The 12,676-nt window shown below is 39.2% G+C and overlaps 1 protein-coding gene across 1 annotated transcript in view; it reads left to right on the top strand.

Moving 5' to 3' along the window:
* The window catches only part of LOC121854500 (obscurin-like), a 193,651-nt gene that overhangs the window by 105,172 nt on the left and 75,803 nt on the right, over positions 1 to 12,676 (top strand). The window contains exons 21-22 of the mRNA XM_042349181.1: positions 4,990 to 5,354; positions 6,074 to 6,261. Of these exons, the coding sequence (XP_042205115.1) occupies positions 4,990 to 5,354; positions 6,074 to 6,261 (553 nt within the window). The remainder of the gene's footprint in view (positions 1 to 4,989; positions 5,355 to 6,073; positions 6,262 to 12,676) is intronic.

Here is a 12,676-nt window from a genome sequence, read left to right as displayed (position 1 = left end):
CTTCTTCGAGATCCACTTTTGAGATCCAAGCATGGGGAGGAAGTAGATGCCTCAGATGGTTGTAAGTGAGCATCTTGAATCTTCTTTTGGGAATAAATTTGTTTAGGATTGAAAGATCCAAAATCCATCTTAATTTGTCGCTGCCTTTCTTGGGGACTGGGAATAGGCGAGACATGAAACATTTCTCTGACTGCAACGGTTCTATGACACCTCTGTTTAGTAGTTGACTTACAAATTTTGTAAGTAATGGGGTTGGTTTTTGACCCTTCTTTGGGGATGCTAGGGAAGGGCACCTCAACCAAGTCCATGTGAGACCCCCTTTGATTGTTTTGTAATCCCATATGGAAGAAGTCCATCTGTTCTCCCAACCCCCTAGATGACCCAGCTGTCTGGCTTCATTGGAAGGGGGAAGTTGCTGAGGTGGTAGAATAAGGTTTCCTTCCGTTTCTGAACAAACGGCCACCTCTATTACTTCTTTGATTATTTCCTCCTCTAAAATTTACCCTTGGTTGATAACTGACCCGGGCAGCTGGTCCTGTTCCCCTGTAAAACCTTCCTCTCCTAGGTCTGAGGACTCCTGGGGACATTAATATTAATAGTATTCTCCAAAGATGATCTATAATTAATCAATTATTGCTCACCAAACAAAGCAGGAGAAAGAGGAGAAGAACGTATCAACAAATAAGCGCTACCACTTGAAGCATTATTTGTTGCTTGTTTCCTTAGCTGGACTTTCAGTCTTAGGGCTTTCAACAAATGATCTTAAAATGAGTTGTACAGGGAATATGGGATTCCTTGTAGAGCAGCAGCAAAACATTTGTCCACTTCTGAATTTTCTTCATAGTCCAGCACAAACTTAGTTAATAACTGATACATCATAATTGCAGACCAAACATCTGCTGCCAATTTCCTAATTTTAAATTCTTCAAGCAGCAGTGCAGGGGCAACTGGTTTCAAATTTTTTTCATAACTTATATCAACATATTTTGAAGCTGACAAATATTGGGAAAGATCATATAAGGAACTCTTTTCGTCATTAAATTGGAACTTCAAAAAACTAAACTTGTGAGCATTCCTGTCAGCGGGAATGAATGTTAAGTCTTTCAATAAATTAACCCAGATTTCGTCTATTTCAGAGATCATCTTTGGGCAAATATCAGGCCAAGAAAGTGTAGTATCACCCTCCAAAAACAAAGAATGATGACCCAACTATGATTAGAACCAGGCTCATCATCCTGATCCTGGAATTCACTGAAATCAGATTGAGTAGATAGAGGTTTTTGTAGACTTCCTACTGCCTCACTGTCTGGAGCGTCCAATAACTTATTTTTCTTAGCAGGAGCAGTCTTGTCTAAGTGGGGATTAAGTCTTTTACCTAACACCAATAATCCTAAACTTTCTGCCAACTTGGGATCTTTCCATTGTTGTACATTCAAAAATTTACTCTTCAAGGCCTTATTCCACCTATTTTTAATTTGTAATTGCAATAAATCTTTCTTATCACCTGTAGCTTGATGAAATTGAAAAATTTGATCATAACAAACTGCACAACCCATTGGTGAAAATAGGTTATTTGAGACACAGCTGCCATGAATTTTGCAAGCCACATGAGGATCTATCTTAATAATCCAAGTCGCTTTACATTTTTTATAATTACATGTAGTATGGCCCCCTTGGGTCTTGGGTGAAACTACTACTACTGAATTCAAATTCTCTACTGACAGACAATTCCTTGAATGTAGTGCCTGAGCTGAACTTTCTAGTCCTTGTAGCTCAGCACTCAATAGTATCTCCTCAGGGACAGTTCCATAGTCTCCTCCATTATCCATAGGCCCGGAGTCCTAACCTTCATCCTCCAGTTGCACATCTCTCTTCTGAACTAGGAGGATGCCATGAGTCACATTATATCATTATGACACAAAGTAATAATAATAATAATTAATAAGGGAGAAAGCATTTTCTCCCAAACTTAATCAATATGACTCATAAATGTTATATTATTCGTAAGTTAATGTTATACAAGTCACTCCTATGACCAATATAAGCAATAACTCACTATTTCTTATCTATCTCCCAACTCTCATTTATCAAGTATCCCTTAGCTCAATGAAACTTATTTATTTAAATTTGTTTTTATAAAATAATTTCATTCAGAACATTTATTGAGAGGGATCATCAAGATCTTTATTTGTTGCCAATCAGGGGCACAGACATTATCCTCAAGTAAACACTTAAGGGAAAATTCCTACGTGCGCACTATCACCCGGCAGGGTTGACAGTGCTGAGCGGCTAACATAGCGCTCAATTGGCAGCAACGTTCACTGTTACTCTAGCAATATTTATTGGGTTGAGAATTCCACCCTGAATTGGTCTCATATAACCCATAGAAGGTGTAAAGTCCATTTCAACATAACTCTAGATTGCTAGTAAGACCGGAAGGTCAACATTCCGGAAGGAACGCTAAGTCTAGCAGCCTCGCTAAAGTTCGCCTGAACCCGCTACTGAGGACATTAAAGTTATGAAGAGACAAACTCAACTCTGGCCTTTTTGCTGAGAACAAATAGGAACCCAAGGGCGGAAGCCCAAAGGTTTTGTGAACGTACATAAGAGAAGGGAGAGAGATAGTCAGGGTATTCATATTAGCACGTGAATAATTGGGACAAAGATCGTAAATAATATACATATATATGTATACAGTATATAAAAATAGATATACACCTAGACCCCGACTTAAGACTACGTGAACTTACGACCGTCGGGACTTCATCATAGCAGAATTTTTTTTTTTTTCTTCAAAATGACACACGCATTTTCTATACCGAAACGTTTCCAGTTAATGTAGTCTCCATGTATAATTAGAAAATTATGGGGGCCCCATGTGCATTCAGCTGACTACATTAAAGGTTAAGTGCTCAGTCACACTGTAACCAATCCTTATTATTTATTACTTTCACTGTACTGTATCCATTCATCAATATTCATTACTTTTACTGTACTGTATTTCATTGTAGATTTTTTATAAAAAAAAAAAAAAAAAAATTTTTTTTTTTTTTTTTTTATCTATGTCGGACTTACGACCATGTCGGACTTACGATCTGGATTTGGGTCTCTAACCCCGTCGTAAGTCGGGGTCTAGGTGTATTCACATATTCTCTTTTAGTGAAGATGAGCCCGGGAGGGCGCCCCGACAATCACTGAGTGACTTATAGGCAAGGAATAGTCACAGTGATCTAAATGACTCACAAAGAAAATGTGTTTTGGTCGCCATGCTGACCCAAAGTCGTATAAGAAAATGTCCCAAATACAATAAATGAGAGACATAACAAAATAAAAGTCACTCTACTTCATCACTGTGCTATTAAGTACAAATACCGTATATAATATCCTTGCGGAGGTGAGTATTTGAGCAATTAGAACACAAATTCGCGGAGCTTCCCTTTGTGTGTATTATAGTTGAATCGCCAGGCAAGAGATGAGGTTCTTGATGCGCATATTGATGGTGAACGAGGGGGGTTTGAGAATTGCAATTAAATGCCAGGTCGCGACGTGTCCTCCTAATATTACTTATTAAGTAATTATTAAATGTTTTAACTGCCTGTATGTTGGCCTGGCAAATTGGTTAGGAATTAACATACCTACAGTAGGTAGCATTTGCTGACGTCGCATTCAAGAGCTTGAACAAAAAAAAGGTTATACTGTATTAATCTACACCACGAAGATGCCGGAAAACCAGCTTTTTAAAGTGAGACAGATTGTAAGAGCATGGAAACACAGAAGAAGGCAGAGCATTCCACAGTTTGGCTGTGTGAGGAAAGAAGGAGGTATTATAACAGGTTATTCTCGTGTGACCGACATCCACAGAGAAACGGTGGGCACCGCGGGCAAGACATGTGTTACGAACCCACGGCCTTGCCGGCGGTACACAGGATGCCAAATCCACCGAACATTGCCTGTTAAAGTACCTGTAAAAGAAAGAGAGTGAAGCAACATTGCGGCAAAGAGAAAGGGAAGAGAGATTGTCGACTAAAGGAGGAGAGTTAATAAGACGAAATGCCTTTGATTCCACCCTATCTAATAGTTGGACAGAAGAAGAGCCACCCCAGATATGAGAGCAGTGCTCCAAGTTAGGACGAATGAATCCCTTATATACTTGGAGCAACTGCTAAGAAGTGAAGTAGCTGCTGCATCTGTACAGCATTCCCAACTTTCGGGAGGCAGCTTTAGTTATTCTAAGGATGTGTGATTTCCAGGACATATTCGAGGAAATGGTGAGGCCTAACATATTTATTTCAGAATTTGGGAGGATGATAGCATCCTGAAATGTAATTGGTGGGAGATAGTCTAATTTACAAAGTGTACAGTGGTCCCTCAGTTAACGAGCACAATCCGTTCAAGCAGGTTGCTCGTTAACCGAAACCATTGTTTCAATGGGTTTTTGGGTAATTGGTTCCAGCTCACCGAAAATTGCCTAAATTCAACAAAAATGGTAGAAAAGTTCACTTACTTTGAGGTGTGTATGTAGAAGGCTCCTGGATGATGATGATGATGATGTGAATTTGAAGTGGGAGGAGGAGAAGGGAGAAGAGAAGGAAGTGGAGGTGGAGGTGAAGCATTTTACTGCTTCTTGGAAGGTGAGTCACCTTCCATGAAAATGTCAGGAACCTCTGGACTGACAGATTCTCCACCATGAACATCCTCTCTCCTTCTTGAAGTGGAAGGCTGAGGGATAGCATCTTGTTCCCTCTGCCTTTTACTGAAGAAAGTCTCAATTGTGGTCTGTGGGGCATCTCTCCTCCTCACCATTAACTTTTTTGCAGCTCATAAAAGCAATTGATAGGGAGGATAAACGTACAATTAGGGACTTCTGGAAAAAGTTCAACATCTTGGATGGTGTGGATAATATAGCCGAGTCATGGGATGAAGTGGAAACCTCAGCTATGAATGGTTCATGGAAAAACATATGGTCAGAGTGTGTCCATGAATTTCAAGGTTTTTCACAAGCTGAAAGTCTACAGAAAGTTCAACAAGACATTGTGACACTTGCAAATAATGTAAGCTTTGAAGAAGTCATGGAAAATGATGTGGTTGAGTTGCTAGATTCCCATAGAGAAGATTTGACTAATGAAGATCTGATGATGCTGGAACAAGAGCGAGCTGCAGGACAAGAAGAGGATATAGAATCTCCACCCACCCCACTTCAGTTGACAAGAAAGGATATGTCTAAAGCATTTGCACTAATAGAGGAAGGTTTGCAAATCTTAGCTGATAACGACCCCAACCGTGAAAGGAACATCAAGATTGCAAGTGCAGTTAACAATGCTCTCAGTTCCTACACTGAGCTGTACAAGGAGAAGGTGCACCGTAAACTTCAAACAACTTTGGATTAGTTATTCAGAAAAAAGGTGAAAGCAGATGAAGAAGCAGATGATGATTTACAGGGCACCACCAATCCTCACGCAGCAGTCAACATCTTTTGTGGTAAGTACAGTACAATATTTTTATTTATTCCAACTGTATTTCTCTTTATATTACATGTATATCATGAATTATTTAATGTACTGTATTGTATGTGTTTATAAATGTTTATTTTCATTCATAAAAGTGCTTGAATTACGTTTTTGGGGCCTAAAAAAATTCCATAGGAACGCATCTCCAGTTTTATAATGGAGTCAATGGTAAAATAGGTTTCGCGTTATGGAATTTCGCGATACGGTCAATTTTCCAGGAATGGAACCCGTCCGTAACGCGGGGGATGCCTGTATAAACATCAGGCCGTGAACCACCCTCATTGACATTGGTCGTTCTCGGGTATCACCCAATTAGCCAATCATAGACAGCGGTGTGGGCCGACATGTGACAGCTGCTTCCATTAATTAACTTTTGTATGCAGACGACCTCGCCCTTGGTCAACACCTGTAATCTGTGATTTGATAATTCATGATTTCTCCTGGTACCTAAGCCATGAATTATCACGACTCCAATGTATATTCAATTTCACCATAATTTTACTTCATTATTTTAATGATTATGATCTTAGTTTTCAGAAATCTATTTACCATTAGTTTTCTTTCAGCCTCCAAAAGAAGAGCGGGAGTATCCCTGTCCAGTTTGCGGCAAAGTATTCACCCATCCAAGCTCCCTCATATATCATCGTGATTCTACACACAACAATGGTCGAATGTTTGTGTGTCATATATGCAATGCTGCATTTAAGCATAAACAACTTCTACAGAGGCATTATAGCGTCCACTCTGAAGACAGGTAAGTTAAGAATGGTAATTCAATTATGCCATAAATCTTACTAGAAGTTTTAATGATAAATTCCTGTGACTATCCATATCATGAAAAGAGCATTTTTGGATTATGCCAAAACAGTTTGTAACAAATGTGGTTGCTGCTCTTAACCTTCTTATAGTGAAAAACCATAGTAATAATTCTCTGTAAGGTATTCCGTATGTTGGACTGGTTTTCATCGAGTAAAAACAATAATTATTTATTAGTACAGATAATTAACTTTGTGTGAAAACAGTAAATGACATTTCAGAAAATTTTACCCAATGGGTACTTAATGCAACAATAACTGCACTAAATCCTGTTGCCCATGAGTACTATATTCAATTTTACTCAATGGCCTTAGATAAACTTTTGGTCCTCGTTGCTAAATTTGACAATCCACACAATGTTTTGGAATGTGTACTCAGGGTGCTTCTCCCCTCTGGTGGCTTCCACCAAGGGTTGCCCTTCCCTCCCATAATGTTCCTTGTGTGTGCCTGTACCCTAACTGTAGGTAAGTTACAAAATTTCATTATCTCATGAAGGATTCTCTTCTACTTGACGTCCATGACAACGGATACTCATCCGAAACCCGAAAATGGATTTGGGGGAGAGTATCTACGAGCATAAAATTGGGAAGTCATAACCCAGAAGTATCTGTACAACATTTCAGAACATATTCGTATGTCCAGATTGCACTGTAATGCAGAGGGAACAACACAAAGAACTCCTGATGAGCTTGAAACCAAGGAGAGAGGATTCAATAAAATATGGGGTGAACTCTGGTGAGTTCCCGTATATACCTGGGGAAGATGTGGAGGCAAGTGCACCAATGCAGAACCAAAGGATTAGTCAAGAGGGAATAGCAAGTCATTCCCAGCCCCACCACCTCCCACCCAGAAGGCATGCAACATAAAAATACAGTTATATCCCCCGTTAGCCGGAACAATTGGTGCAGAGCATTTCCGGGGTGATAGATTTCCTGGTATTATAGTAAGACGACTTTCTCAAACCCGGAAAAATTCCTTATCCCCGTGAACCTTTTCCGGTTACTGGGAAAAGTTTCCGAGTGTCGAAACTAGACCTCTTCCACAGACACACACTAGCCCACTTCCCTAGAATGTTTCTGGGTGCTGGAGATGTTTTCCTTGAGTCTAAACTACTGGAATCCATTAATACAGTTCTAATTAAGTTAGAAACTTCAAGTCTTTGCTATAATAATCCAGAATAGTTTATATAAAAGTTTGGTTAAATAAATATATTTACAATTTGAAAATCTATAGGATATGGGCATGAATGAAGCTACTGTATGTGTTACAGCAAAGACTGGTATTTTTCACTCCCATGGAGCTGTGGGAGATTAGTGGGTCTTGTGTAACTGACCTGACCTGATGGGTAGAGGATTAGTGGGTTTCATGACCTGAAGATGTCTTGAATATACAAGAAACTTTAAGTATTTTTAGAGAGATTGTGCTAAGTAGAGATTTAAGTATAAATGAGAGAAGTTGTATCCCTTCAACATTACATTACATAAAATTTTAAAATATGGAGTGAGAAAGCAGAAATGTGTGGGTAATTAGAGATATGGAGTGGAAATGAGTGTTGCCAAGCGCTCCTCAACAGCAAATATTTAACTCGCTGTCATGCAGTCACACACATGCAGAGGAGTCATACAATAAGACCTTTACATCTTATGCTTGCTGTCTTAATTCCCTTGCTGGGGGTGTGTTAGTGGTGTCAGAATGTGTGTTTGGTTGTTGGAGGGTGTGTGTGGAAGGTTGTTGGAGGGTGTGTGTGGGTGGTTGTTGGTGGGTGTGTTTATGTGTGATGTAGAGGTGTATGTTTGATCTGTAGGTGGTGTTTGGGGGGTAGGGTCGCGTGGTCAGCCCCCTCCCCCCCTTCCTCACTCAAGCATGGCCAATTGAGATAGGGAGATGAATCCTTAATAAATTTCTACTAAACGATTTCAAAAGATATCCTTAAACGAACTACAGTGATCCCTCGGTTAACGAGCGCCTCGGTTAACGAGATTTCGGTTAACGATATACCTTCCATAAGATTCTTAACTTCGGTTAACGAGCAATCCCTCGATTAACGAGTTTTTTACGAGCCGACTTCAACATGTTTTCGCTTGCATTTGGCGGTCCACCAGCTGTAGTATTAGTCCGCCAATACAGTAATCGGTTTTAGGGCTTAAATTCCTTACTATTTTAGTAAATATCAAGAAGTTTATACTATTCAATAATTTTAATAGTTTAATATTAACTTTTTTAGTCATTTTAAAAATTTTTGAACATAATTGAAGGTAAAGAAACTAGTTTCTGGCATGCCATCCAGCCTGTTAACACACCAGACAGGCTTAGTCTCTCTCTGTTTTCAGTGGAGGTAACATCTTGCTTTAGACTCTCTTCAACTAAATGCTTTTTTTCTGTGTTTCCAAGCAAATTATTGGTCATTTTGAAATTTATTTTACATATTGACAATATATAATGCAGTGCAGTGTTGATTTAAAGAAAATAATCTTGAATTCCACCAAGAGAACTAAAATTTTATGGGTGAAATGGTGCCATGGGGTGACTTCTCTTCCACCCCAATGCCTTCTCTTCTCCCTTCTCCTCCACCCCCATTCTAATCATCATCATCATCATCATCATCATCATCATCATCATCATCATCATCCAGGAGCCTTCTACATACACACCTCAAAGTAAGTGTACTTTTCTACCTTTTTTGTTGAATTTAGGCAATTTTTGGTGAGCTGGAACCAATTACCCAAAAACCCATTGAAACAATGGTTTCGGTTAACGAGTTTTTCGGTTAACGAGCAACCTGCTGGAACGGATTTATGCTCGTTAACCGAGGGACCACTGTATTTATATATGATATAGTGATGGGAATTCCATTCTTTTATAAAGAACAAAAAAAATGAGAAATGTTGATGCTGGAGTCAGTAAAATTAGTTCTAATTTCATTAGACACACCATTTTTTTGTCAAAATAATCCTGAATAATTTATCTAAGAGTTTGGTGAAATAAAAATATTTAAAAAAGCAAAAGCTCTATATGATACTGGCTTGAATAGAGCTGTGTTACTTTTATCCTCTTCACCACTAATCGGCTCGTTAGTCGCTTGGGCGATTGGTCACGTCTCTGTTATGCACTGTTGGCAAGTGTTCTTGTGTACTGTATATATTGTACTACAGCAGATCCTGTCATCTTGGCCTAGAATAAACAGACACTTCACTCAGTTGACTGTAATACATAACTAATCATGTCTTAACACTTGTGATGAAGGTTGGGTGGGAGATTATTGTGTCATATTACTAATCTGACCTGATGCAATGTCAGGTCACCCATTGTCGGGTGGGGGATTAGTGGGTCTTATGACCTGACGATGTCTTGAATGACATTTTTTACCAGCGATGTTTATACATAGTACTATACTGAATGCATTGTATATGAAGGGTACAGGTATTAATAAGCACAGATTATTACAGTAACATATCTTTGTTAATTAATGAAAAACAAATAAACAATATTGCATCATGAGTGAGTCAGTACATCAAACAAACAGTGAGGCGACTCTGAGAGAGAGAGGGATGGCGCTGTCACTTTTACCTCCCAATGGACCCTTCTCCCTCCTGCTTAGATCACATCAAATGTTATAATCTTTACTGTATTTGTGTTAAAGAGATGAATTTGATACCATAATGATCCTCTATGAGACGTTTCCAATATTATATCCCTAGATGACAAGCTGAATTAGAAGGAAAATATAATGAGGGTAACTTAAGTGTAGAAAGTATAGGTAGAATATTTATTTGTAAGATTGTAAAGTGAGCAAGGTTCAGTAGCGTGGCTGATTAGTTATTTTACTGTAATATATTCTTAGGGGGGAAACTTCTAAAGACCAATTCTAAGTGCAGCTATTTATTATTCAACTCAATGGCATGGACACATTAATAGCACATTATATTTACGTTACTAGGCAATGACTCTCGGACACAAACATGAAGTGGATACACTTCCCACCGTAAGTAACTTGCCCTAATGGATTGCTCTGACAGTGACTCACATGTGACCTGAGGGAGGCCCAGCGGCTGGGGAAGCTGCAGGTGCTGCTGGACTATGTCTCCCTTGGGAGACTGCTAGCTGGAGACTGGGTGCTGGGGAGGGAAATCTCCCTCTGGGAAGGAGCTGTCGGCCCCTTCCCTGTTACAATAATAATCCGAATGCGAATGCCTCGTGGAAGGAGCTGCAGGCTCTTACATTGGTGGTCACGAGCAGGAAAGATGTCGTCACACTAAATCAAAATGTTGTTTAAATAGAATAATTTAGTTTGGTACTTGAGAGAAACACAAAATAATAAAAAGACTGAGAGTCTACCCAGATGCACCTCAGCCCATCTCCTGGAATAAACAAAACATTGTTTTTTGTAGTATTATGTTAAAACAAACACTCATAAATCAACACAGCTAAAATTAAGGGATGCGAAATAGTCTGTTTACTGGCTGGGATGATGGGGGGGTAGTGAGGTGATATGTTTCACAGTTGATGCCACGGTGTAGTGTTTATTTATTTATCTGTCCTTAAGAGTGACTTAAGGTTTTCCCTTATAAAATGTCACTGAACTGAAATGGGAGAATATAATTAACATTGCTGGAATTCTTATAAGATAGTGATTAGTTTGAATATAAACATACTATAGGTCGCATTAGACATACAAATTTTAGTTCTAATTTAAGAATTTTATTACAGAGCAAAATTTTTATCTCTTGTGGAAAATATATGACGTTAATATTCAAATTATTCTCTGTCTTGCAAGGATTGCAGCAATGCAAATTATATTCTCCTAAGTTTAGTCTGTGATATTATATAAGATAAAAACTTTAAGGCTAAAACACCAAACCCTGGCTGGGAAGATGGGGGGGCAGGGGATGGAGGGAGGGAGGTGACAGTGACATGTTTGACAGTTGGCGCCGAAGGTCTAGTGAGGTATTTATTTGTTTATTTATGTCCTTTAGCTTGAGTTTAGGTTTTTGTTTATAAAACATCACAGAAGTGACCAGGGAGAATATAATTTACATTTCTGGAATTCTTATAAGATAGTAATTAATTTGAGTATAAACATGCTATAGTAATCATTTAGTACATTATTTTGAGTACATGTACAGTAGCAGCTTTGCCCTTAGGACAGTGTAGTGTGCCCAGAGAAACATTAGGCGCCAAATTTTAAATATGATGCGCCAGATTGGCGCATCAATAATAATAAGTGTTTTACAAAGACCACCTGTGGTTCGGAAAAATCTATAGTCCAGCACCAGTCAGGTCCAAAGGGTGACGGATTAGGAAGGTTCAACCTGTACTGTCTATATGTGTTATCAGTTCTCTGGTATGGAAACTTTGGTCTTGGAGGGAGGTGTAATGATTGTTTATCAGACCACAGCTTACAGCCCAGAGAAATACAACACATATAACAGTAAGTAGATGCCCACGTGGTCACCCAAGCAAGTTGACACACCCTACAGTGAGATTAAGACCTGATCCAGGAAAGGTCAAGGGCACAAGGTACCTGAGTTAACCAGGCATTATGGCCATGTTAAAGAAACTACACCTGCAAGACACACCTGGTGGTAATAGTCAGGAAGCATTACCGACCGGCGACATGACCACACACCTGGGAAAACATAGCTGTCCAAATCTAACCAGTTTAGTGTTAATTATGAGAGGTCATGGTCACAATGAACAAGAATTCTCACCACTGTGTCGTTAGCTAACCGGCGACATGACCGTGTTACTCAAGAAGCAGTACACCTGTCACCTGGCCATTATCAGAAAGATCATTTAAATTTACTAGGTGGCTTGGTGCCTTGTCCAAGAGAAGCAATGCTTTATTAGATATGCTACGCCTGGCATTATATCTTTCTACAGCAGGGCAAAAATAGTAAGTGAACCAGTCTTGGAAAAGGGTCATAGTCATCCAAGCCTTCTTATTGGAATGCCAAATCACAGGTAGATTCGACTTGGCATAGCCCTTGAGGACCCTTGGATTTTCTGAGTGATACACAAGTAGGGGCTTTAATTTCATGTCGACTGAAGCATTTCCTCCCAGAAGTGTTAGACGATCTTTGGATGCTTTAAAGCCTGGTGCTGATTTTTCTTCAGTGGAAATAAAAGTTCTAGCAGGCATGTGCTTCCAGAAAAGCCCAGTTTCATCTACATTGTACACTTGTTCTGGTGTGTAACCTCCTTCATCAATAATTTTCTTCAGTTCAGCAGGATATTTATTAGTTGATTCTGTATCAGCACTGGCAGCTTCACCGCTCATTTTTATGTTGTGTAAATTAAGGCGCTTCTTAAGCCTTTCAAACCAGCCTTTACTAGCCAGAAAAGGTTTAACCTCA

This window comes from Homarus americanus, unplaced genomic scaffold, assembly GCF_018991925.1.
Source record: "Homarus americanus isolate GMGI-L3 unplaced genomic scaffold, GMGI_Hamer_2.0 scaffold51354, whole genome shotgun sequence".
In the NCBI taxonomy this organism is placed as follows: Eukaryota; Metazoa; Arthropoda; class Malacostraca; order Decapoda; family Nephropidae; genus Homarus; species Homarus americanus.
Note: the sequence above shows the minus strand (reverse complement) of the source record. Positions and strands in the feature narration are given on the sequence as shown.